At 40.5% G+C, this 26,911-nt stretch overlaps 1 protein-coding gene across 1 annotated transcript; it reads left to right on the top strand.

Moving 5' to 3' along the window:
• Nucleotides 1–1,642: 1,642 nt before the first annotated feature.
• On the top strand, nucleotides 1,643–26,364 carry C19H18orf63 (chromosome 19 C18orf63 homolog). Its single transcript, XM_090352962.1, has 14 exons — nucleotides 1,643–1,674; nucleotides 3,788–3,956; nucleotides 6,091–6,169; nucleotides 7,071–7,127; nucleotides 10,338–10,449; nucleotides 11,251–11,292; nucleotides 13,358–13,434; nucleotides 15,398–15,507; nucleotides 17,085–17,181; nucleotides 17,293–17,378; nucleotides 18,620–18,803; nucleotides 20,594–21,604; nucleotides 21,761–21,858; nucleotides 24,312–26,364. The coding sequence occupies exons 2-13, from the start codon at nucleotides 3,823–3,825 to the stop codon at nucleotides 21,815–21,817; spliced, it is 2,046 nt and encodes a 681-aa protein (XP_090209088.1). The 5' UTR covers nucleotides 1,643–1,674; nucleotides 3,788–3,822; the 3' UTR covers nucleotides 21,818–21,858; nucleotides 24,312–26,364.
• The last annotated feature ends 547 nt before the right edge of the window (nucleotides 26,365–26,911 follow it).

The following is a 26,911-nucleotide window of genomic DNA, read 5'->3' as shown; positions in this document are numbered from 1 at the left end:
ACTAATGTGTTATTGCTTTATCACTCTCTGCTGAGACTTATAGTGAGAATAAACACGTGCACCTCCGTATCCTGCCCACCTTTGTGCTGATAGGCTCCGGTACCCGATATTAGCTGGATGGACTTCTGGAATAAAGGAGTTCCTACCTTGACTGATCTCTTTGACACATCTGATTGTCCTCCGATGAAGGAGGGCTGGGGGGGGGTCAGTCGGCTGTCTCCTTTCCTGCTCGGGGTGTGTTCTCTCATCTCTTCTGCGGGTTGAGAGGGACTGAGGACTAAAATCCCCAACATATTGTAAGGCATGCAATTTATACAGTACAAATGAGGGAACAAGAGTCTCTTTCTTCAGCTGGGTGAGATTGTTCACGCCTAAAATCTGAGCTACTGCAGAGTTGAGAATTGAGGTTAAAGGCAAGACCAGGTAAAACACTCCTGAGATCTCTTTTAATCAGTACAAAACCTGGTATACACCTGATATCCCAGTTACGCGGGAAGCACAAATTGGAAAATAGTGGTCCACACTGGCCTGGGCATATAAATGTGACACCTTATTTTCCAAATAAACCAACTGGTAAGGTGGCTCAAGTGGTAGAGCACCTGTCTGGAAAGCACAAGGATTCTAGTACAAAAGAAAAGATAAAACATTCTCTAAATTCTAAATAATATTTAAGTCAGGTCTTGATGGCTCAGGCCTGTAATCCTAGCAACTCAGGAGGCCAAGACCCGAGGATTGAGGTTGGAAGCCAGTCTGGACAGAAAAGTCCATGAGACTGTCATCACCAACTAACTACCCAGAAAATCACAAATGGAGCTGTGACTCAAATGGTAGCGCACTAGCAAAGAAAGCTCAGCACTCAGGTCCTAAGTTCAAGCTCCAGAAGGGAAACAACAAAAACAAATGGGGAGGGGGTGAGGAGCGCGGAGAACAGCTTTGGAATGAGGTATAAGAACTAGAGATATGTTTCAGCAAGGGAAAGGAGAAATTTACCTAAAGCACTTGTACACAGGCACATGTCATGCGTCCTGAAGACCTGTGGCAAGCGTTGGTCTGAGCTCATGGGTGGCGATGCACTGTTGGACCTCTCTTGTGTGAATGCTGGTGTGGAAGCTTGGCTGCAGAACTCTAGGCGTACCTGTCTGGAGGCATGTGCCCGGGCCTTGGAAAGCGGTACCTGAGGCAGGCCGGCCTAAGTGAGCCCTTTGCCTCCATTACTGCACAACCGCAATTCTGTGTGGTCAGGCCCGGGTCTCGTCAGCTTTCCCACTCCGAAGTGAAGCCGCGGTCTACCAGGGCAGAGAAGGGTGTCTGCTGGATGAAGACGTGTCCCCTGAGTGGAATTCAGTGTCTGTCACGGGGCGGAAAGCCGACCGGGACACGGGACCAGCCAGGCAGCCCGAGCGCCGGGAGTGTGGGCCTGCGGGGAGCGCGGGGCATGATGGGAGTGTGGGCCGCGGGGAGCGCGGGGCATGCTGGGAGTGTGGGGCATGCTGGGAGCGGCTCCCCAGGCGGCAGACACCCAAAGGAGAGAGCATGCGGGGAACACAGGGCATGCCGGGAGTGTGGCCTGCGGGGAGCGTAGGGCATGCTGGGAGTGTGGCCTGCGGGGAGCGCGGGGCATGCTGGGAGTGTGGGGCACCCGAAGGCGAGAGCATGCTGGGAAGGTCTTGACAGGTGCGTCGGGTGTCCTGGGATTCTGGAGTGCACGGCCCGCTGGGCTCAGGGCTCGAGGAGCGGCTCCCGGGCGGAGGGCAGGCGCTGACGCGGAGAGGCCCGAGGCCCCGCGTCTGTGGCGCCAGCGGTTTTCAGCAAGGTGGTCTGGCGGGGTTGGAGGCGGGAACCGGGCCGAGCGGGCGCCGCCCTCCCTCTTGTCCCCTTTCCCTGGGGCCGGGCCTCCACAGTAGGGGAGGACTGAGGAAGAAAATGGGTTTAATGAACACCCCCCCCTCCGCCCAGGTCCTTCCACCGGGTTCCCGACCCCGGGCACACCGGCGTCCCGAGGCCCGGGGCGGGGCGGAGAGCGGCGTCCTGAGGCCCGGGGCGGGGAGGAGAGGGGCGGAGAGCGGCGTCCCGAGGCCCGGGGCGGGGAGGAGAGGAGAACGGCGTCCTGAGGCCCGGGGCGGGGAGGAGAGCGGCGTCCCGAGGCCCGGGGCGGGGAGGAGAGGAGAACGGCGTCCTGAGGCCCGGGGCGGGGAGGAGAGCGGCGTCCCGAGGCCCGGGGCGGGGAGGAGAGGGGCGGAGAGCGGCGTCCCGAGGCCCGGGGCGGGGAGGAGAGGAGAACGGCGTCCCGAGGCCCGGGGCGGGGAGGAGAGCGGAGGCCCGAGGCCCGGGGCGGGGAGGAGAGGAGAACGGCGTCCTGAGGCCCGGGGCGGGGCGGAGAGGAGAGCGGCGTCCCGAGGCCCGGGGCGGGGAGGAGAGCGGCGTCCCGAGGCCCGGGGCGGGGAGGAGAGGAGAGCGGCGTCCCGAGGCCCGGGGCGGGGCGGGGAGGAGAGCGGCGTCCCGAGGCCCGGGGCGGGGCGGGGAGGAGAGCGGCGTCCTGAGGCCCGGGGCGGGGAGGAGGGCGGCGTCCCGAGGCCCGGGGCGGGGCGGGGCGGGGAGCGGCGTCCCGAAGCTCGGGGCGGGGCGCGGCGGGGCGGGGCGGGGCGGAGAGCAGAGCGCGCCAGCCCTCGGGTTAGAGCTGTGGTGGCGCCCAGGGCCCTTCTCCACCTTCCTCTGGTGACATGGCAGTGATCGGGTCCAGACGCGCGGGCCTCATCACAGCACAGCACGCGATTCATGTTACAACACTAGCGTCGGAGTTTCCTTCGCCTGTTCATTTGCGCATGTCTTCACCTTCATACACTAGCATATTTACATGCCAGTCTCTTCTTTCTTTCTTCTTTTTATTTTATTTTATTTATTTATTTTTTTGCCAGTCCCGGGCTTGAGCTCAGGGCCTGAGCACTGTCTTTGGGCTTTCTCAAGGCTAGAGCTCTACCACGTGAGCCTCAGCACCAGGTCTGGCTTTTTTCTATGTATGTGGTACCGAGGACTCGAACCCCGGTCTTCGTGCATGCTAGGCAATCAGTCTACCACTAGGCCAAACTCCCGGCCCCGGACTACACATTTAATAAGTTGGTGTTCTGCATTATAATATTATCATTGTATTATTCAGCTAGATTATCTTTGAGGGTGATGAAAGTGTTCTAAAATTGATTGCATTAAAAGTTGAATAACAATGTACTAAAAAATTGCACACTTTGAGCAAATTCTGTTACATGAAACACACACACACATACTGGAGTTTTAAACCCAAAGCCTTGCTCTTGCCAAGCAGGAACTCCAATAATTGATCCACATCCCCAGCTCTTTTTGCTTTTAGTTATTTGGGGAGGGGATGTAATTTTTTAAAATTGCTTCTTGGATAACTTTTTCTCCTTGATCTAGCCTCAGACTCCCATTCTCATACTCATAACTTCCGCCCCCTAAGTGGAATTACAGATAAACACCTCCACACCTGACTTACTGATTGAAATGGTATCTTCTTTTTACCCAGGTTGGTCTACCTCCTAGTCATGTGAAATATATCAGTTTTTGTTCTATGACCTGTGTCTTAATAAAATTGTACCAAAACAGTCTAAAAAGCGGTAGAAAATCTTGAGGGCAAAATATTAGTGAAATGTAAATGTTGGTTTGGTTTTAGTTTGGTTATTCTAACACTATGTCAAATAATATGAGTTGAGTTGGTATTGAAGCCCTGTGAAAACCTGGACAGTTTACTATCCTTTATTGCTCTTGGTCTTTAAAGGTCTGCCTGCTAAAACATCTAAGCTACAGGAAAATATGAATAATTCTAGACAGCAATCACTGTTCTTCATCACCTTTCCAGACTTACACAAACTATGTGTTGTCCGGATAATACTGAGTGAAGGAGTAGCAGATACTGAGATTAGGAGTATACAAATGAAAATGTGCAGGTAAATATGTTTTCTGAATAAGCTTTTATACTTCTTAAAGTCTATAAAATTGTTATAAAAGTACTTCCTGCAAAGAAAAAATATTCTTCCATATGTATATGTAATTCAAAAGATAGCATCCCAATTTTGACTAGGTATGTTGGATTGCATTTACTTGAGATGGAATATCTTCCATCTTAAAATTTTTAAATCTCCATTTGTGAATTAAATCAAGCTTTCAAAAAAATCAAGCTTTCCAAGTGATTGAGTATGCTGTTCTTCATAGAGTCTTAAATATACCACAAAATGTTTCATAGTTTCTTAGTTTTCATATAAATACAAAGTAGTCAAGAGTGTTTGCAATAGATTTTGTGTGTGTATGGGGGGAGGGGCATGGGGCCTGGACTCGGCCTGGGTGCTGTCCCTGAGTTCTTCAGCTCTAGGCTACTCCCCTACCGCTGGCCCTAGGTGTTGTTCCTAAGCTCTTCTGCTCTTGGCTACCACCCTACCCTTGAGCCATGCCCCATTTCCTGTTTTCTAGAGGTTAACTGGAGATAAGATTTTCTGGTCCTTTTGTGCAGGAGCTGGCTTTGAACCTTGATCCTCAGATCTCAGCCTCCTGAGTAGCTAGGATTACAGGTGTAAACCACCACACCCGGCTTGTTTGCAACAAATTTAAGCAACTAGAAGCAGGTTGGCCCAATTTGCTTTCATTTTTTAGATTTTTAAAAATTAGCTTTTATTAGTTACAAAGGAGGAAACTTCTCCACACATATTTACACTGTATTCCAATCATTCTCATCCTCTGTGTCATACGCCCTCCTCCATATCACCAAAAATGACCTCTCCAACAGGTTTTCTTACTTTGCTTCCATAATTGCAGCAAAATTATTTCAACAGCATTCAACCTCTTTTATCCTCCCCATCAGCCAACCCCCATTCACTAAGGCCTCACCCATCTACAGGCTTTTTCTCTCTACCACAGCCTATCTCCCTTATAAAGTCAACACCATACACATACTCAGGATCATCTGAATTTGTTTTTTCATTATTAATATGTAATGTTGTTAAATTTCGAATTGTGTTCCCTATTTTCCTTAGCCTCTGAAAAAAATTATAGTAGTCTGAATTATAATTTTTGATAAGTTTATGTGGTTAGGGATCACTAAACTAGAACTCCTACTTCTTTCAGGCTTAAAATAAATCTAATATTTCTAATTTTGAAGTAATTTGTAATTTCACTGGTAGATGAAACTATAGACTCTTGCCTTCTATCTGGCTCTGGAGGCAGAACAGAAAGAAGAGAGAGAAGAGAAAGGGAAGGAAGAGGATACTTGGAAGAGAAATGGAATTTTAAAAGAAGGAATTTAGATTCACAGATAGAAGATTGAAATCTCAGTTATGAGAACAAATTCTCAGCCAGACTCCATTGGCTCACACCTATTATCCTAGCTACTTAGGAAGCTGAGATCTGAGGATCATGGTTTAAAGTCAGCCTGGGCAGGAAAGTCTGTGAGACTCTTATATCCAGTTTGCAGTTAACTACCAACAAGCTGGAAATGGAGCTATGGCTCAAAATGCCTTGAGCAAAAAAGCTCAAGGATAGCACCCCTGTTCAAGACCCAGGACTGGGTGGGTGCTATCACCATGTAAAACGTCCTCATTCTAGCATGGTGCGGTGGCTCACATCTGTAATCCTAGCAACTCAGGAGATCTGAGGATTGTGGTTCATAGCCAGCCTGGGCACTTAAGAATGTGGGACTCTTATCTCACTAGAAAACCAGAAGTGGGGCTGTGTCTCTAGGGATAGGGTGGTAACCTTGAGTTGAATTGCTCAGGAACAGTGCCCAGGCCCAGATTCACACACACACACACGCACGCACGCGCTCTGTCCTCATTCTCTTTTTCAGGAATTTAAACTGTGGCCCTTACACTTACCACTTGACCCACTCTTCAGCCTATGGAATTCTCTCAGTTCCAATACTGGCTGGGCCACACAGGTTCCAAACTAAATGTAATGAGAGAGAAGTCTTTAATATACTTTTTGCCCAGAAGAAACTTAAATTTTAAGGAAGCAAAATTTATTCATGTTCTAAGCAAATAAAAAGCACAGTATACAAGTCTATTTTGAAATTAATATATTTCTTTTCCACAGGCAATTGCTGTTTTTGCATCAAGATATTCTTACAGCACCCGTGCCTGGTGTATTCAACCAAATTTGGGTGGTGTTGGCGGTTAGTATTAGCAACTATTGAGAGTAACATTGATAAACACAAATTCATAGATGGTAACTGAAAGTGTAAATAGTAAATCATTCTATATTGTAGCTTGAACCTCAGATTAACTTTTATGTTCCTTTACGATCCATTTTTGTGGTTCTAAAATAATATTAAATTTTCTAAGTACATTTATTAAAGCATTAATACACTTATTAAGCCTAATTTTTAAGATAGCATAACTTTATAACGTTGATCATATGCCTTCTTTAGAGTTACACTTAAAGAAGTTTCTTAATTTAGTATATTAATGATCTTTAAAGGAACTCAAATGTTTTTTATTTGTTTTGCCACCATCTTCCTCATTTGTAAATACTGAAATATTTTATTGTATAGATGTGCAGTGATTTGCTTTAAATCTCCTAATGCATAGTTGTGTTAGTTCAAGCACAGTACTTCAGAAAGCAGCACTGAAGTTATGTCATTTTAATTTGTCCAGTTGTTTTTAGGATTCATTTTTTTTTAAGAGTGTGTTTTGTAACATGTTTTCAACAATAGTTACTGCTAAGTTACTCTCTGAAAATTTTGTCCCAGGTGGACATTCATATTTATGTTCATTGTCCTCATTTATGTTTAAGAATCTATTGTATATTAAGAAAGATGTGAAACATTTACATTTGAAATTTATTAGCCCTTTAAGTGACATCTGAAGTCACAGGATTGTCAGAGATTTTCCTCACTTTGAGAATGTGCACACACAAGTAGAGAATGATATCAATACTTCAAGATATAGAAGCTGCTGGAATGATTATTTGATTTTATACCCTCTGCTGCATTATGCTTAAAATATTTATGTATTTATTACATTGATTAATCATATATGTTAAGTCCTTTTTACAAATGTGAGTTTTGTTTACAGATACCATTTTTTAAATCTGGGAATCTCAATACCTACATTGAAAATCATGGAGCTAAGGTAAGTTTTTTGAAGAATAGTAATTTTACATGTTGTGGTATTAACTGTGTATTCAATTTATTACACTGATAAAATTTGAAGTCTCTTACAACATACCTCTGCGGCACCTCTGTGATACTACAATGCACTTATTCTAGCAGTCTACTGAGGTTCAGAACATTGAAGCCTCTAGTCACCTCCAAGATAAGAGGCTGCCATTAGCTTATATGAAGATCATAAAGTTTCATAAATTCTAGGTGTTCTTTGCCATTTCCTGAAATACTTCTTAATGTCCTAAAAGCTTATTTTTATTTACTTATTTATTTTTTGCCAGTCCTGGGCTTGAGCTCAGGGCCTGAGCACTGTCCTTGGTCTTTCTCAAGGCTAGAGCTCTACCACTTGAGCCTCAGCACGACTTCTGGCTTTTTTCTATGTATGTGGTACCGAGGAATCGAACCTGAGTCTTCATGCATGCTAGGCAAGTACTCTACCACTAGGCCAAACTCACGGCCCCCTAAAAGTTTATTTTAATTACAGTGTGGGAACATAATATTGTTTAGCAAGAGTAAGGACAGATGATGATTAAATCATTTTGCTGTGACAAGATTTTGGTCATTTAAAGGTATGGTTTTAGGACCATTTATAAACTGTGAGAATCCTTGGTGATTTAGAGAGAACTTTCAGTAGGGACAAATAATTTATTGTTCATGCACATCCTGTGCAGTTTTCTTTTTTTTTTTTTTTTTGCCAGTCCTGGGCTTAGGCTCAGGGCCTGAGCACTGTCCTTGGACTTTCTCAAGGCTAGCACTCTACCACTTGAGCCTAAGCACCACTTCCGGCTTTTTGCTATGTATGTGGCACCGAGGAATCGAACCGGGGTCTTCGTGCATGCTAGGCAAGCACTCTACCACTAGGCCAAACTCCCGGCCCTGTGCAGTTTTCTTGTAACGGGAATCACCAAATAAAAAGATAGCAGAGAATCTGTGCCTGCCTTTGTTTAACATAAGTGACATTCTTTTTTTTTTTTTAATGTATGAGAAGTAATGCATTTATTATCTGAAGAATGTAACTGTAACTCCTCTATATATTATACTACAATTAAAAACAAAAACCAAAAAACTTAAGGACAGCACCCAGATTCTGAGTTCAAGCCCTGGGACCAGAACAACAACAATAACGAAAATTAGCATCATGCATTTAGAAATTTTTTTCCAAGTGCAATAGAGTGTCCATTCCTTCATCTACATTTCCTATTTGAAATCATTCACCCTAAACCCTTCAAATGAAGTTGAGTGTGGTGCCAAAGAAATGGTAACTAGGCCATTACCTGGATTCATGAATGTTTTCCCACAGAAAATCCTCATAAAATCTGATGTTTCTCACAAATTCATAAGCTTGTAAAGGACAAGGTCTATAAATGGAAATATCTGTGCTTGTGAATCTAAAATCATACATACTCTGCTGTGATTATAGCACGTTGCCTTGAATAGCCATAAAATAAAAGAACACTCTTAATGTTCTGTTTTTGGTCTGTTTTATTTTTCTTTCTCTCTCCCTCCCCTCCCTTTCTTATAGCTGCCTATTTTTCTTTCTTTCTTTCTTTCTTTCTTTTTTTTTTTGCATTTTTTTAATTGTAATTAGTAAAAGGGTTATATGATATTTGCCAGATAGAAGGTGCATTAATTCACGTACATTGATACCCTTTCACATGTCTTGGTACCCATTTCCCTCCTCCCCCCCACACCCCCCACCTGTCTTGGTTTTCCCCCCTTCCCTATAGTGACATTCTTTTAGATGACTAACACAGACAGTTGTGGTTGATAGAAATGCCCCATCCTTTCATGCATCTCAAGGCTGAGTCTGCTGATACATATTGCTGTATCGGGATTAATTCCTCAGACTAAGGAAAACATCAGCACAGAAATTAAGGAAAAATTAATGTGGCTTTCCAAGTAGACCCCAATGGTTTGGTCAGCTGCTTGGGCCTGTGTCTCTGGAACTATCACTGAAATTACCCTGATTGAGGTAACCATTATCTTGTCATGTGGATGTAGCCCTGTTGATATAGCCCTAAGTAGATTTTCTGTGAGACAAACTGAGCAACTGTTATCCTGTCCCCTGTAGTAGGTACTTCTAGTGTGTTCTGAAAGTATTTCACTGGAAACCAAAATGGTTCAAAAGTGAGGAATGTTTAATATTCAGAGAAAATTCTCCACGACTCTTCCCTTTTCACATTTACTCTTTCTCACAGTCATAAGGACTGCCATTTTTTTCCTGGACTATATTTTCCAGATGCTTGTGTAATAAACAGCCTTGTCTCCACCTTTGATTAGCTATTTTGATCTTCCTTTATCAGCTCTTCCCAGGTGTCACAATTAATAATTGGTAAATGGGGAAATCATAAAGCTCATTTTGTTGGTTTCCCATCTCTTGGGTTTCACTCTTTGATGTACCATGTCTAGTATCTTGTGAACCTTGGTTCCTATAACTCAGTTTTTTAGATGTCTCAAATGGGAAGGTGAATCTGATCCCTGTTACCTATGATCAGAACTAAAACTGGCTTAAAAAAGAAATAATTCTATACACAGGAAGACACTCATTTGGTTTCATGTGTGACCTTGCAAGTGTGTAACTATTTCTGAAGTTAAACTGCAGTAAACCATAATGAAAATTATTAATAAGGTAATAATGGTCTGAGTTCTGCTGTGAAAGAGGATATAGAAGTAGGTTTTAAGCACAGGTTTACCCTGGATCAGGGTAAACAGGATTTGGCAATACAGCATAGTAGTAGTGCTGGATTTCTTTTAATAATTCTTTAACTTTAGAAGCATATAGCATTAGCAGCAGCAATGACTATTACTTTTGTTTGTTTGTTTTTTTGGTCAGTCGTGAGGCTTGAACTCTGGGCCTGGGCACTGTCCCTGAGCTTTTAAGCTCAAGGCTGCCACTTGAGCCACAGTATCACTTCCAGATTTTTGATGGTTAATTGCAGATATGAATCTCATGGACTTTAGCGCCCAAGCTGGCTTTGAATCACAGTTCTCAGTTCTCAGCCCTCTGAGTAGCTAGGATTACAGGCATGAGCCACTGCCACCTGGCAATGACTGTTGCCTTTATGTAGAATAGCCCAGTTTGTTGGATAGTAATTTAGATATGCAGACATTCTCTATAGGTTTATAGAAATATAGCAGTTGCTCTTAGTTTGCTAATTTTTGTTGTTCCTATTATTAGATGGAAGCCCCAGAACAAGTAATTCCTGTAATTCTTCAAAACTGCCTTTCATATTCATTCGCAGCTAGACTAGCTCCATCCTGGAACAGAATGGGAAATCTCTTGGTACAAGGTGACTTTGTCTGTCAGTCATTGGCACTTTCTGAACTAAATTACTTCTATTACATGTATCTATTTTTAATATCAAGTTATTTTAAGGAAATAGTTCTGAGAATAGCTGTAACTAAACATTCTCAAGTAAATCTACAGCAATGTCTGTGTTACTTTCTTACTTTGGGATAATGTACAGAGGTCTGCTAATATGACTTAAAATAAGGAATAAACATGAAGTATTGTGATTTATTTTATCGTAAAGCTAATGTATAGAGGGGTTGCAGTTACATAAGTAAGATAAACAAAGAGTACATTTCTTGTCAAACCCGTTACCTCCTCCCAAATTTTTCTCCCACATTCCCTCCCCCCACTCACCTTCCCCCTACATTATGATTTTTAAGAAAACACAAATCAGCCAGTTGCCAGTTGAGATCTGAAGATCAAGGTTCAGAGCCAGCCTGGACAAGAAAGTCAGTGAAACTCATCTCCAACTAACCCCAAGAAAACTGCAAGTGGGGAGCCTTGAGCAAAAAAGCTCAGGGACAGCACCCAGGCCCTGAGTTCAAGCCCAACAACTAACAAAAAAATGAAAACAATAACACATAAATCAGATTACCTTTAATTTTTTTTGAATTTTTATTGTGGATGATGAATAATTGTGAAGACCTGGGTTATTTTCTGTCTTTTCTCATTTAAGAGATTTTCATTTCAATTTAAAATATTTTTGTAGCTTTTATAATTTCATATCAAAATGTTATTTTTATCAATTCATGGTTATTTCTGAGTTATAATAACATGACACATCTTGTGAATTTTTAAGGAAGAGATTTTCTTTCTCAGATGGGAAAGCAAAGTGCTGTTGGTAAGTAAAATATTTAAGTCAGTAGATAAAATTAATATAATTAATGTTTGTTAAAACCAGTGTGATACATCATTGGTTGTTATAATCGTGTTCATTACTTATACCAAAATTAATCAGATACTATTGTAATCACAAATTCACACCTAAGCAATTACTTCTTGTTCAAAGTATTTACCTACTTGAGAAAAACAATAATGACTTAATTTTCTCTGAAGATAATTCCTAGAATAAAAGTATAAAAAGTTCTTAATACTAATGTAAGTCAAAATTTTATAAGAGTGTTCTTTTCCCCTTTATAAACATTACCAAAGAGAAACAAATAATCTAATTCTTTTAGTGACGTGCAAGTTTCCATTGCAAGTAAAAAGGTTCCCAAACAGCAGTGGTGAGACAGTAGCTTGGTGGGAACCCCGAGCCATCAGTAACATCATTTATTAGTTGTGGTAGCTTTTCCTACCTTCAATCCTTGCTGTTCAACCCTGATCTGCAAACACCAGCTCTTTGGGATATGCAGACCATCAGAAGCCTGTTTCCCCTGCCAGCACTAGTAACAGTCCCTCTACTCTAGTTCTAGAGGAATCAGTCTATCACATAGTTTAGTTTCATACCTAAATACTAGTTTGACATTACAGCTAGAGAGTTAGGATAACAGTTTAGAAGAACAAAATTCCTCATTTATGTATTGAAATGCTTTTTTTTTTTTACTTTTATTGAAATTAACATACTAAGGAAAAACCTCAGAAGTTGTAAATGTATTCCATTGAGATTTAGGGGGTGGGGGGGATTGCCTTTTTGCTGTTAGTTTCTGGTCAGTCTTGAGGCTTGAATTCAGGGTCTAGGCACTGTCCCTGAGATATAGTGCTCAAAGCTACACTTTGCTGCTTTGAGCCACAGCTCCACATCTGGTTTTCTGGTGAGATAAGTCTCACTGACTTTCCTGCCTAGGCTGGTGTCAAACTGCTAGCCTCATATCTCAGCCTTATGAGTAGCTAGGATTACAAGTATTAAAGCACCAGCACCTGACTTACTGAGTGTTTTGTTTTGTTTTGTTTCATTTGTCAGTCATGGGGCTTGAACTCTGGACCTAGGTGCTGTCCCTGAACTCTTCAGCTCAAAGCTACCGCCCTACCTCTTCAGCCAAGCCCCACTTCCTGTTTTCTAGTTGTTAGTTGGAGATAAGAGTCTCACGTTAGAGTAGGGGCTGGCTTTGAACAGTGATCCTCAGATCTCAGCTTCCTGAGTAGTTAGGATGACAGATGTGAGCCACGTTGCCAGGCTTTATTATTGAATTTTTGCAAATGAAGCTTATCACTGTTACCAGTTCCCTCAGATCAAGAATCATCACCAGTATGGCCTAACTCCCTATTTTCTTTAGATAATATCCCATCTCAGGGTTACCAACTATCCTCACATGAGTTATCTGCAATGAATCTGCCAGTACATTTGTGGAAATGTGAGTGAAAGATTGCTTAGGTCAAAAACTTGGCTTCAGGCCTCCCTAGATTTCAGAAAATGGCAGTCTCCATTTTTAATCAATAATAAATGTTAGACTTGTACAAAGTGTTTGTTGAGTTTTCCTCTAAATTGTAAGTTGTCCTATTCTTAATTATTGTAACAGCATCCAGTGAACTTGTTCACATAACACATGTCCGTGTTTTTTCATACATCTTTATCATTATACGTCTTATATGTAAATTGCAAAACATATGGTGATTATTTGATTTTATTATGTGTATAAAAATACATTGCCTTGGGCCAGGAGTTTGGCCTAGTGGTAGAGTTCTTGCCTAACATGCACAAAGACCCGGGTTTAATTCCTCAGTACCACATAGAAAAAATTCCAGAAGTGGTGCTATGGCTCAAGTGGTTGAGCTGTAGCCTTGAGAACCCAAGGACAGTGCTCAGACCCTGAACCCAAGCCCAGGACTGGCAAGCAAAAACAAAAAACAGAAAAATACATTGCCTTAGTTTCTAACTAAAATACTTTATGTTACTAAAATACTTGAAATTTGATATGGTGGAATAATTCCAGGTAGTTCACAGTTTGTTTTGTTTTGTTTTTTAGTTTTAGACATCAAGGTAACAGAAACTCAGATTTGTCTAATTATAGAAGTTTGCACTATCAGACTGCCACCAGCTGAGGTACCATATGCTTGATTTTCATAAGATACTATATAGTTACTGTGTTTATTACTAACATCCTATCAGATTTTAATTTTTAACATGAAGGATCATAGAAGGCTTATGTTACTAAATGCTTGGTATATTTGTATTTTCTAATTCTTCTTCCCCCCCAAAAATACTCTGTTCCCTTAATGCAGGTCTTGTATTTTTTGTTCAAATATATTTGCAGATGTCATCCAAAAATGCCATATCCTTATCTTTCTAGCACCTGAGTTTGAACTAATTTAGAGATTAATGAAGAGAATTTTACATCTAGAGGTTATAATAATAATTTATTATTTAATAGCAATTTATTCCAAATGGGACATTTCAGGAAGTGAAAGGGAAATAGCTAGAATATATGGCCACACTGTTTATTACTTGAAATGAAAAACATTATTTGAAAAAGTTGACTGAACCCTAGCATCAGGCATATTTATCCATCCACTTATGACAGCAGAAAACCATAGTCTCTTGTAAAATTAGGCACTTCCAACATAACAGAATACAGGACACCCTCTTGGCCAGCAAGCTAACACCTGAGAAGAGGAGGGAGTGGTTTGTTAAGCATGCCTAGTTATTCATCCCAACTGTAGCACTTCTCTAAGTAACCTGATCTTCCCTTGAAAAGAATAATGGTGTGGAAGAGTGACACCAGGAATATGTGTCAGTAGAGCTTTCTTGCCCACAAAGACCACAGATTAGACCAGCACTTCTCTGTTCAACACAGTACAATAAATACAGGCTTGTTAAAAGAGCTCTAATGATTGTTCCTCAGAATCTCTCTGTCTCTCTGTCTCTCTCTGTCTCTGTCTCTGTCTCTCTCTCTCTCTCTCTCTCTCTCTGTCTCTCTGTCTCTCTGTCTCTCTCTCTGTCTCTCTCTCTCTGTCTCTGTCTCTCTGTCTCTGCCTCTGCCTCTGCCAGGGTTTGAACTCAGGGCCTGGGCGTTGTCCTTGAGCTTTCTTAAGGCTAGTGCTCTACTATTGGAGCCACAGCACCACTTCCAGCTTTTTCTGTGTATGTGGTACCTAGGAATCATACCCAGGGCTTCATGCATACTAGGGCAAGCACTCTACCAGTAGGCCATGCTCCCAGCTTGCTCTCCCCCCAGCCCCTTTTGTCATTCATGTGTCTTGAAATCTAGGCCTGGACATTGTCTGCAAGCTCTTCAGCTTGTGAACCACAGCACTACTACCAATTTTCTGGTGGTTAATTACAGATAAGGATCTCACCAACTTTTGTGCCCAAGGTGGCTTTGAACCGAGATCCTCAGCTCTCAGCCTCCTCACTAGCTAGGATTACAGACATGAGCCACAAGAACCCTGCCCCCTCTCATTTTTATAAACATTTTTGATATGTAATTTTTTTTACTTTCTGACTGCTATAAAATTAGTTTTGTACAAGACTGTGTTCCCACTAAATGTGATCTCTTTAGTCCTGTTTCCCACAGGACTAAAAAATGATTGGATTTAATTTTACTGTTATCAAAGTTTAATATTGGTTATTAGGGGTTTTTGTTACTGCTTATTTTCTGTCTAGGCTGACTTTGAACTGCGATCCTCCAGATCCAATCTCCTGAGTAGCTAAGATTAAGAGTGTGAGCCACCAGCAGCACCCTACAAATACATATGTGTGTTGGGAGGGGTGCTCCATCTCTGAGACTTGATCTCAGGGCCTGGGTCATGTCCCTGAGCTTGTTTTGCTCAAAGCTAACACTCTACCACCTGAGCCACAGCTCTGCTTTCATCTTTTCTTGTGATTAATTGGAGTCACATGAAGTTTCCTGCTCAGGCTGGCTTCCAACTGTGTACCTTAGATCACAGCCTCTTACTAGAACTACAGACATAAGCCATTAGCTCCCTGCTAAGAAATGTAGTTTTTCATGTTTATTTTTTTGTCAAGGTTTTTGAAGACTTATGTCAAAATCTTATTTCCTTAAAAGCTAAAGGAGTTTGATATTTCTCAGAGTATTTTACAAGACTTTTATGCCAATCAGCATGCTGTCATTGAGAAACATTCCATTTTGAGCAATTGGTGCTATGTTTTACCAAGGTGAGATTTCAGTTTATAATATCTAAGGTGTGTTTGCCATATAGTTAATACTTTCCTCTTATTTTGCTTCCTTATCATTGATATATACAAAACTATAAATTGTGAATGTTTAAAAACTGAATTTTAACTTTAAAAATACTGGAACATAATCGTCCTATGTAGGATGCAATGAATTTTCCTTATGATACTAAAATTATTTTTATTATATCTAGTTTCAAAAATAGTAAAATTTTCCATGTTACATTAAGATAACTACCATAACTCTTAATACAAAAACTTTGTAAGTCTGTACTTAATAATGACTTACTAGAATTTGATATGAGCTAAGTTTAGAAATTAAGGGGTAGAAGTTCCTCAAAAGAGAAAATTGGACTGCTTTATGATTTAGCATTCCTAGTGCTGGGAAATGAAATCATGTCAGAGAGATAACTGCACTCCCCTGTTCATCCTAGTATTATTTACAGTGGCTGAGATGGGAATACAATTTAAGTGACTGTCAGCAGTGGCATGCATAAAGAACTTGTGATACATGTTAACAATAGAATGCAGTTCAGGCTCAACTGAAAAAAATCCTGATTAAAAAACAAATGCTCCGAGCCGGGAGTTTGGCCTAGTGGTAGAGTGCTTGCCTAGCATGCACAAAGATTTGGGTTCGATTCCTTGGTACCACATGCATAGAAAAAAGCTGGAAGTGGTGCTGAGGCTCAAGTGGTAGAGCTCTAGCCTTGAGAAAGTCCAAGGACAGGGCTCAGGGCCTGAGCTCAAGCCCAGGATTGGCAAAAAAAAAAACAAAACAAAAACAAAAAAACCCAAATGCTCCATGATCTCATATATAGAATCTGAAATTTTTCACTGATGCAAACAGTAGAATGAATGGTAGTTAGCAGGGGTTAAGGTAAAGGTGTGGGGTGCGTTAAGAAGATAACAATAGACAATTTCAGTTTGATAGGAAGAATAAGACAAGGTGATCTATTATACAACATGATGGTTGTAGTCAATAACAAATATTGTGTTCTTGAAAATCCTAAGTAGGTTGAAGTATTCACACAACAGTATATGTGTGTGTGTGCGTGTGTGTGTGTGTGTGTGTGTGTGTGTGTGTGTGTGTGTGTGTGGCCGGCCTAGTGGTAAGTGTGCTTGCTTAGCATGCACAAAAACCCTGGTTCGATTCCTTGGTACCACATACATAATAAAATGTCGGAAATGTGACTGTTGTTCAAGTGGTAGAGCGCCAGCCTTGAGAAAGTCCAAGGACAAAGCTCAGGCCCCGAGTTCAAGGCCCAGGACTGGCAAAAAAAAAAACAAAAACAAATGTATTAGTTATCTGTATCTAACCATTCTACAATGTGTACCTACTCCAAATCTTGTTATACACAATGAAGATATGTAACTTGTCTGTTGGACAAAAGATTTCATACACTATGTTTAAAAGAGAAGCAAATGTTTATTATTTATACATGAATAATGAGATCATTGCTAAGTCTTTTTGAACACTTTCTACATCGCACAGTTAACATAGTCTCAAACCATATTTATGCATTGGCTCATGATATTTTCCTAATCCCCTTTTTTTGTAGTATGAAAATGGGACAAATTACAAATATTCTCCGTGCCATACCCCCAGATAGTCCATTTTCCTCATTCAAAGATCTTCAGGCTCATTGGGATGACCTGGTAAGAACAGAAAGCTGTACCTCATTAGAAATCACTTAATTTTAGTTTCTTGTAGTTTAACTTAAGATTGGCTTTCTCCAAGACAATTTAAATTCTGTGCTTAATTGATAGTATGGATACAAACTTCCGGAAGAATGTGGAAAGATGAAAATATACTGCAACGTCTACTTCAAAATGATTGGAGAAAGGACCTTCACGTATCCTTTCTGTACTACTGTAGCAGGCATGCTACGCTCACCCCCTAGTCTAGTTTTGCTCCAGGTCCCACATGAGCCTTTCACCTGCACAGTGGTTTTTGTCAAAACTCTGCCCAATTTTATTTGCACATGATATTAATAAATTTTCTTTAATACTATTTAACAATTTAGATAGCAGAGTAATATTTGGAAGAGAAAAAAATTTGCATTTGTCTCTTATCATATACATTGTTTTCTTATCATATGATTCTCCTTAGCTAAGTGCTCCATCTAGTGATACTTGGGATATTATTGAAAGGGTTGAATTGAAGAAACCAGTTAATGAATAGCATATTGAGTTTTGGGAAGATTGCTTTTTTTTTTCCAGGAAGATTTTAGAAGAGTTGATGTGTACCTGCATTGATTTAAGAAAATGTCTTAGCAGTGTGCTAAGGAGAAGGACAAGTAACTAGGAGGAGCTCTTAAATCTTAGTGAGCCCTGATTTCACCACTACTGTTGGTTAGTCTTTGTGTTCCAACCAGCTGGAGTGTAGAAGTGGAAGATGGAAGAGCCATACCATTCTCTCTCTGTATTCTGTTAACCAGTATCTCCACAGGGAAACAGTATATTCCAATTGTTGCCTTTTATTATAAACCAACACAGAATTTCAAAATTCACAGAAACTACTTTCCTCAATGAATGGCTTTTAAGAGTTTGAATATAATTAATACACGTTGTTTCTCTCTGCTATTTTTTTACTGTTTTTTGGAGATAACAACCTATTTGTTGTTGTCATGACACTTATTTCTGTAATTTAGAAGGCCATAGTGTCTTCCTTTATAAATCATTTTTGGAATAACTTAGTTTGCCAGACCCCTTCAAAAGTCACATAATAAAGGCACAATTGCCTTGGGTTTTATCAGACCACCATACTGAGGGCTGTAAGCATTTAAACTTACTATCTGTTAATAAAAGTAAAATTTACAAAAGAAGAAATGAAGACCCCAATAAGGAAGCATGCTGTTCACCTTTGGATAAGCAGCATGAGAGTCACAATTTGTTTGTCTCTATACCGTTGTTACTTTTAATACCTTTTAAAACAGAATGTGAGGAGTTGGAGGTATGGCTCAATTGGTAACGCGCTACTGCTAGTGGTAGGTACTAATTTTGAGTCCGAATCTTGGACCTAAAAAAAAAAGAAATAGAAACAAAAATTATCCTATAGACAACAATGTTCCTGTGGTTCTTTAACCTTCCTCAGATATCCTCTCACTTGTATCAGAAGTCAGCCCACTCAGTTTTTCCCAAGAATAGATTTGGAAGGCGTGTTGAATAGTTTCCTTTCTGATTTAAAATCTAAAGTGCCTCGTATATGTGGATTTCCCATGAAGATGACAAACAAACCATACTACTGCACACAGGAACTAAGCAAACCCATTATGCAGGTAAGAGATGGTTTTATGTTTTTCAGTTCAAGGGATACTATGTGCCTCTTGCTTGGCTATGCCTCTGACCGGCTTGCCTGAAATCATAACCCAAACCCTAACTAGGGATTTCCGGGCTGTAGTCCAGGAAGGAGTACTAGGAAGAGGCTGGAATAGAGGTGGAACCTAGTTCACCATAGCTACTGGGGCAAAGAAAGGCCTTCGTTTCTTGGCCTGCTCTGATGGTGCTGGCCACTGCTCCATGGTATCTCCATCGAGATGGTGTACTGTGTTTTCTCTGACTGTTTTTAGCTTTATGCTGCCCTCAGAGTAGAAGGCCTTCAGAACTGCTACAATACTCCTCTTCACACCAGACATAAATAAACTGTGTCCCCCACAGTTTATATGATAAACTAATTGCTTTGTAAGCCGTTTTTGACACCCTGTCTATATAGCCCAGGCTTACCTTGAATTTATTAATCCTGCTGCTACTTCTCAAATTCTGAAATTATAGGCATGTTCCACTATGCCAAGCCAAACCACTTCATTTTTTTGCCAGTCCTGAAAGTCCTGGGGCCTGAACTCAGGGGCTAAGTACTTGGGCTTTCTTAAGACTAGTGCTCTGCCACTTGAGCCACAGCACCACTTCCGGCTTTTTCTATGTATGTGATATAAGAAAATCCAACCCAGGGCTTCATCCATGTAGACAAGCACTCTACCACTAGACTATGCTCCTAGCCCAAACCACTTCATTTCTATGTGACTTTGCTATGCCTGATAGCTAATTGCCAAGATGTATACAGTAGTAAGACAATTCCTACTTTTTCTGTGCTCACTTAAAAAAATTCTCATCTTTATTCTAGTCCCTTCTCTGTTTTAACCCCTTTAACTATTGAATCTCAGGAAAGGAGCAAAAAATCAGTTGTCTTGATTTGCATAATGTTCTTGACAACTACAGTTTTAAAAGACAACTAAAACACTCTTTTTCTCTGACTAGTAGTCAGTTTGACAAGTACTTTCAGAACTGCTACTAGGAACTAGACATTGTAGGATGAAAAAAAAATTCAATCAGTAATAAGACACATACAGTCTTGTAGTCAAAATTCCACCTGTTTTTAAAAGCCTAGTGTAGATGGCAGTGATTTCCATGTATATATTTGTAACTGTAAAAGAGATTGGAATAGGGCCGGGAGTTTAGCCTAGTGGTAGAGTGCTTGCCTAGCATGCACGAAGACCCGGGTTCGATTCCTCGGTACCACATACATAGGAAAAAACTGGAAGTGGTGCTGAGGCTCAAGTGGTAGAGGGCTAAGCCTTGAGAAAGTCCAAGGACAGTGCTCAGGCCCTGAGCCCAAGCCCAGGACTGGCAAAAAAAAAAAAAGAGATTGGAATAAATAAATCATGGCTCTTACCTCCGAAAAGCAGAATCTTGAGGGGGAAAAGGTCATTCTAGTAGGTTGCCTGGTAGATTTAGTGGAGGTGGAACTTAAACTGAAGCTACAGCTTAGAGTGGGGCGAGGAGGTGGCCTTGGGAGGGAGATGCTTGCTTGAACACACTTGGAAGACAAGATAGCTGTGTGTACAGCTTTTACAGTTGACTGAAATAGGAGTTAAAACTTTCCTTCTTTATCACGAAAGGATACACACTATGAAAATGTTACACAAGAGGTCTCATTTATATTATTTTTCTTCAGCTGTTTTCTGTATTTTGTAGTGTTGCTTAATATTCTCATTTTGATTTTATATGTCCTTTCTCTTCAGTTAAGGGCATTATTGAATTTACTTTCCCCCCCTAATTTCTGTCTTTCTAGGAAAGCAAAGTCAAGCCACCTAATCTGACCACTGACAAACAGTTCAGGGTTTCTCAGACTCAGGCTACTTCTACAAGACCTGCCTGGCCTCCACATCTGCAGCAGTGTTCCATGACAGCTGGCCACAAGGTGGAGCCCGCCATGCCACCACACTTGGGCCCTTCCTCAGCTCTGCCTGGGCAGCCAGAGTCTGTACAGGGCAGGAAGCAGTCCTTGCCTCCCAGGGTACCACAGCCACATCTGGAAGAGGCACAGTCCCACAGAGGAAATGCAAAAATTCAACACACAAGTCTAAGCTCCAATAGTAACATCACCCCTAAATTCATCCCGGTGTTCAAAAACCCATTACCACAGATGAACAAAAACGTCTTAGCATTCAACAGCCTGAAAAAAAAGCCTACTACAGAATCTAGGTTGTTTTCACTTAAACCTATTGTTACACAGAAAAGCAAACAGAAATTAGATCCAGCTATTAAAAAAAGACAAAGCAGTAACATTCAGGTACATGCTAGAAAATTAAATCAAAATAGCTCCAGGTCTTTGCAAGAAAAAAACACGGAGTCCTATGAGCATAAGTCAAGACATCCCTCTTCTTTTGTACAATCAGCTTTGAGCTTAAGCGAGAGTAACAAGCCAACCAGCAGTGCCTTATTGAAGATACCAAAAAATGATGTAGGGGTGAGAAAAAGTACTGGGGACTTCCAAGTGGATGGAAGAGACAACTTAACAAGGAGATGCATAGCCCAAATTTTAGGGGAAAGCCATGAGTCACTGAAGCTGAAAAATAAACCATACATTTTTGAATCGGATAGAGAAACTGGAGATCCCCGAATACTGCAGCAACAATCAGCAAATCAATCTGAAGAAGCTGATGTTAGTAACCACAAGTTGACAGTAAGCAAAAGAGCCCGCAAATCAAAAAGAAACGCATGCCCAGAGTCTTCAAAACCTTCGAAGAAGTGTCATTCCAACTCCAGCCACCACGAGCAATCCAGTTCTGTGGGGAACCAGGTACTCTTTTTTTTTTTTTTTTTTTCTTTTTTTCTGAAGGTACTTGTTATATGCCAGGCCTTTAAAAATTCTAATTAAGAAGCAGAATATCTTCCTGAGTACAATGGAAAGTAATAATCAGTTTGTAACAAAATACTATTCTTTAATCTGGTACAGATAACTACCTCAGATAAACCAAAACCTAAGAAATCTCTCATCATTCCCAAAGCGTAGAATGGGATGTGAAAGTAAAGAATGTCTACCATGTAATTGAGGTAATATCATTTTACTTGTTTTTCTTAACATTATTCAAAGTGAGATTGCCATACATAGGGACCCTCCATCTCTTGTTAAAAAACTAAAACTAAGTCGTATTTTTTGTACCCAATGCTAAGGCTTATTTTATTGGTACAGTAATCAAACATCATGAAATTGGAAAAGAAACAAACATCCATCAAATTGAACAGAAAAAAAATATTATAGATAGGCTTACACAAATATTCCACTGATTTTTTTTAACCAAAGTACAAAAGCAGTTGAGTAGAAGAATGACAAACTCTTGAATAGAATAACAGCAATTAGGTATCTCTAGCAAAGTGACAAAAGACATGAACTCATATCTTATACATAGATTAATTAAAAATAGATTATGGAAGAAAAGACTCATAAGTCATACTTTTAAAATCCTTGAAACTACTGTCAAAGTCAGCAAGGAAATAGGAAGCAGTGGAACCAGTATATATATCCCTTGAATGAGGACTGTGCATCCCAGCTGGTTTCTATTACAAAGACTCCCAAGAGGGGTGGATCGGAAAAAACTCCCTTGGGTACCCTCCTGCTATTCAAGATTCCAGCAGCCTGGGAGCCAGCCTATTAAGCAGACCTGCCTGAAGATGTAGGACTGAGACTTCCACAAGTACAGCAGACCTTGAGTGAGTCTCCAAAGGTTATCATTTAGTTAACCTTTTCCCCTAAGTACTGCAGTGCCAGCTACATTGAAACTTGAGATGTCATTCAAAATATTAGGTTCCTTACAGTACAAAACCATGCTTTCAGAACCATACATCTGGAAATGACACTTCAGTTCATTCTGCCATCTGTTCTATTCTAAGAGCAAACATTGCTAAAATGTCTATAAATACTTTTTTTTGCATCGTGCTGTTGGAATACTTTCAAATTCTTTAAAGAACCAACTAAGAAACATTCTTTTTTTCTCTTCAAAATGCCGTTTCTTCCTATAACTAATAGAATTTCCAGTCTGATTTTAATTATCTAAAAGGTATCCAAGTCCATTCTTATATATATTATGATGTTGTATTTTATGTAGCTTTGACATTTTACATTTTAATGCACTTAGTACATGGTTGAAGAAAAAGTGTATGTGCCTTAAAAACTGATATTTGCATTTTAGAGATAAAATCTATTCCAGATTTCACATTGTTTTAGAAGTATAGTACTCTGACGTTTAACTTCTTAAGACTTGGCAGAATTTTTAATATTAAACCATCCAGTTAGCTAGAAACAGTAACACTGAGAAGAATTGTAGGCTAGTGCTGTGCTACCCAAACCAGTGAGCTTCCAGAAGAAGGCCTCTACAAGGGAGGAGGCTCCACCTGTCTTTGCATTTGAGGGAGCATCAAGATAAAGACTAGGAAAGTTTACTAGGAAAGCAAGAGAAAGAATACACCACCCAGATAATGGATACAGACACATCTGATACCATGTCCAATGCATGCACTAACATCACAGGTGTTAATGAAGAAAAAGGTAGAAGGGCTCAGATTCACCTTAGTAGAAATGCTTCCTTTCATCTGACCCTTAGTCATTCTTGCTGCTGCACTGGTTTATCAGTTGGGCACAGATATTTGAGCACCTTTTCAAAGTGTGGGCTCTTGGCCCGAGTTTGGCCTAGTGGTAGAGTGCTTGCCTAGCATGCACGAAGACCCATGCTTGATTCCTTGGTACCACATACATAGAAAAAAGCTGGAACGGGCCGGGAGTTTGGCCTAGTGGTTAAAGTGCTTGCCTAGCATGCATGAAGACCCAGGTTCAATTCCTCAGTACCACATGTGGAAAAAAGCCGGAAGTGGTGCTGAGGCTCAAGTGGTAGAGCTCTAGCCTTGAGAAAGACCAAGGACAGTGCTCAGGCCCTGAGCTCAAGCCCAGGACTGGCAAAAAAAAAAAAAAAAAAGCTGGAAGTGGTGCTGAGACTCAAGTAATAGAGCTTTCAAGCCCAGGACTGGCAAAAAATAAAGTGTGGGCTCTTCTAGACGCTCCCTTAAGTCCTTGAAATAGTGTCCTTTGTATCTAGAGGAGTCATGTTCCCAACGTGGTTTTCCAAGACAAGTGTCTTTATGGAAGCCAGTTACTGTTGTTTAGTTCTCAGTGTAGACTATGTGGGCAGGCAGACAAGGTCAAAGGAAGAAGCTGTTCTTTTTTCCCCTTTAATTTTTTTTTCTTTTTACTGAATGTGGCAGTTTATTGAGAGTATAGAATGTAAAGCAATGAAAATAGTGCCTGTGTGTTTCTACTAAGCAATTTGTTAGTAGTCTTTATTTCTGATTTCTAAGCTGCTGTTTCTCATGCTTCATATTCTCTATAATCTATCCTGCCTCAGTTACAGAAAGTAGGTCCCTACTGTGAAGTGAATACATGCCTCTAGAAAAGTTTGAATAATCAGACAAGTTTCAAGGAAAAAGTAAAACATACCTATAATTTCTCTCTGCAGAGATGGCTACTCTGAACATTGCTGAATATTCTCCCAGATGTCCCTTATGAAGCCAGCAAGCATGAGTCAGGCCCTGTGTGCTTCTATGGAACAGTCACTGTAACTGTATACAGTTTTTTTGTTGATGTTTGCATAGTATCCACTGTTGGTGGATTTTTTTTTTTTAATTAGCTCCCTGTTCATTGACACTAAAGTTGCTCCCAGCTTTTCACTATGCTAACAGCCATGGAAATAGTTCTGAACAAATCTTTTCAAAGAAGAGAAGAAGATAATTGGATAATTATCCTTCCCTCTCCTTTTTCTGGTAGTAAAATTTGAACTTAGGGCTTCATGCTTGATAGGGTTACTTCATTGGCTGGCACTCCACCATTTGAGCCACACTACTAATCTGGCTTTTTGAGATGGAGTTTCACAGACTTTTCTGCGTAGGCTGGCTTCAAATAGTGACCTAGGTTCTTAGCCTCCTGAGCATCTGGTATTACAGGTGTGAGCTACCAAGCTTCTAATTTTTTTTGGAGGGGGTGGCGGCAAGGGCCTGGGTATAGTCCCAGAGCCTTTTCAGTTGAGGTTAGCATGCGACCATTTTGAGCCACAGCTCCACTAGTTTCTGATAGTTAATTGGAGGTAACAGTCTAATGGACTTTCTTGTTCAAGCTGGCTTTCAACCACAATCCTCAGATCTCAGCCTCCTGAGTAGCCTTCCAAGTTTTTTATGTAGTACTTTTTTCTTTTGCCAGACCTGGGACTTGAACTCTGGGCCTGGCACTGGCTCTGAGATTTTGCTCAAGGTGAACACTCTACCACTTGAGCCACAGTACCATTTCTACCTTTTTTGAGTAGTTTACTAGAGATAAGAGTCTCACAGATTTTCCTCCCTGGGCTGACTTGGAACTGTGATCCTCAGATCTCAGCCTCCTGAGTAGCTAAGATTACAGGCGTGAGTCACTGACACCCAGCTATGTAATACTGTTTATCATTAGAGTCTTTATTTTTTGCTGACTTTGTTAATCACATGAAAAGTTTGCTGTGTTAATATAACAATATTTCCATGTTTTAAAGTATATACATATATTTGTATAGATATGGTATATAATATTTCATGTAACATGTATCACATGTAGTATTTTAGGTACATGAAATATTATAGATTGGTAGACAGATTGTTGATCCTTGTCCAGAGAAAATATTCCCCAACATTCACCTGAGAAATTAATGAAGACTTTAGTTCATTTTAAAGATTGGAATTTCAGAAAGCCAAGATTGCAAATCTAATTAGGGAAGATGAAATTTTATTTCATGGTATGAGAGATTTGTATTCATTGTGCCTCCCTCCCAAAAGCATAATTTTTTATGTTCCAATTGTGGATAGTTTTAGAAAAAAGTTCATTTTGAAACCATAATTAAGTGATTTTTCTGTTTGCCTATATCCAGAAGCTTAAGAAACTAGCCTTTGCATAAAAACACTATGGAAAAAAGCCAAAATTATTGCCAAGAATCCTAATTACAAGAATGCAGAAGTGCTCTCATGCCTACTTATATTTTCATAGTACTGATTGCTTACTATTGTATTTGTTTTCATTTGTATTTTTTTTGCCAGTCCTGGGGCTTGAACTCAGGGCCTGAGCACTGTCAGTGCGCTTTTTCAAGGCTAGAGCTCTATTACTTGAGCCACAACGTCACTTCCAGCTTTTTTTCTGTATGTGGTACTGAGGAATCATACCCAGTTCTTCAGGCATGCTAGGCAAGCACTGTACCATTAGGCCAGACTCCCAGCCCCTTTTATTTGTATTTTTGTTATGTAGTTATTATATTCTATTTGCATGTAGCAAAAAGATAAATTAGGCATCTCAGTGATAAATTTTGATTTGACTAAATAGATTGCTAATCAGGTTTCGCTATCTTTTTTAAGCTGCATATAATCTTGTATTATACTGGAACTGCCAATATATTGAATATTATGTGATACTTAAGGATGGCCAGTATTTATAAAAGTTTACATATTGATGTTTTAAAACATTTGTCTAATTGTTGCCTTCATTGTGCCTTATTTGAAATAAAAATAATGAAACCATTATACTTCTGTGTCAGAGTGACCATATATAAAAACAGAAAAGTTTAGATACTTTGCAAATTCCTTCCCCCATGAGTCTATTTTTTCCCATGCATTTGTTTCTGGCCCAGGTAAACCTGCATAGGTCCTTAGTATTTTATTGAGCATTTATTTTCATAGCTAGAAAGTTTGCTGCTGATTTGGAGCGGCTTAGACTTACTGCAGTGTTCTTTCTGCTCACCCATAGCAGGGGCCCATTTGGAAAGGTGTCATATGGAAAACACGTTCACATGGTCATCTCTAAGGCTGTCAGTATGGTTTGTATACATGCAACTTCTTTTCTTTTTTTTTTTGCCAGTCCTGGGCTTGAGCTCAGGGCCTGAGCACTGTCCTTGGACTTTCTCAAGGCTAGAGCTCTACCACTTGAGCCTCAGCACCACTTCTGGCTTTTTTCTATGTATGTGGTACCGAGGAATTGAACCCGGGTCTTCATGCATGCTAGGCAAGCACTTTAACCACTAGGCCAAACTCCTGGCCTACATGCAACTTC

This window comes from Megascapheus bottae, chromosome 19, assembly GCF_031878675.1.
Source record: "Megascapheus bottae isolate mThoBot1 chromosome 19, mThoBot2.hap1, whole genome shotgun sequence".
NCBI classification, from domain to species: Eukaryota; Metazoa; Chordata; class Mammalia; order Rodentia; family Geomyidae; genus Megascapheus; species Megascapheus bottae.
This window is presented reverse-complemented; position numbering and strand designations above follow the sequence as displayed.

Excerpts from the sequence above, each read along its gene's own strand:
- C19H18orf63 (XM_090352962.1), top strand. The coding sequence starts at position 3,823 with ATGAATAATTCTAGACAGCAATCACTGTTCTTCATCACCTTTCCAGAC. Across the intron at positions 3,957-6,090 it reads ATACAAATGAAAATGTGCAG|GCAATTGCTGTTTTTGCATC; the intron begins GTAAATATGTTT and ends TCTTTTCCACAG. Across the intron at positions 21,605-21,760 it reads CCAGTTCTGTGGGGAACCAG|ATAACTACCTCAGATAAACC; the intron begins GTACTCTTTTTT and ends AATCTGGTACAG.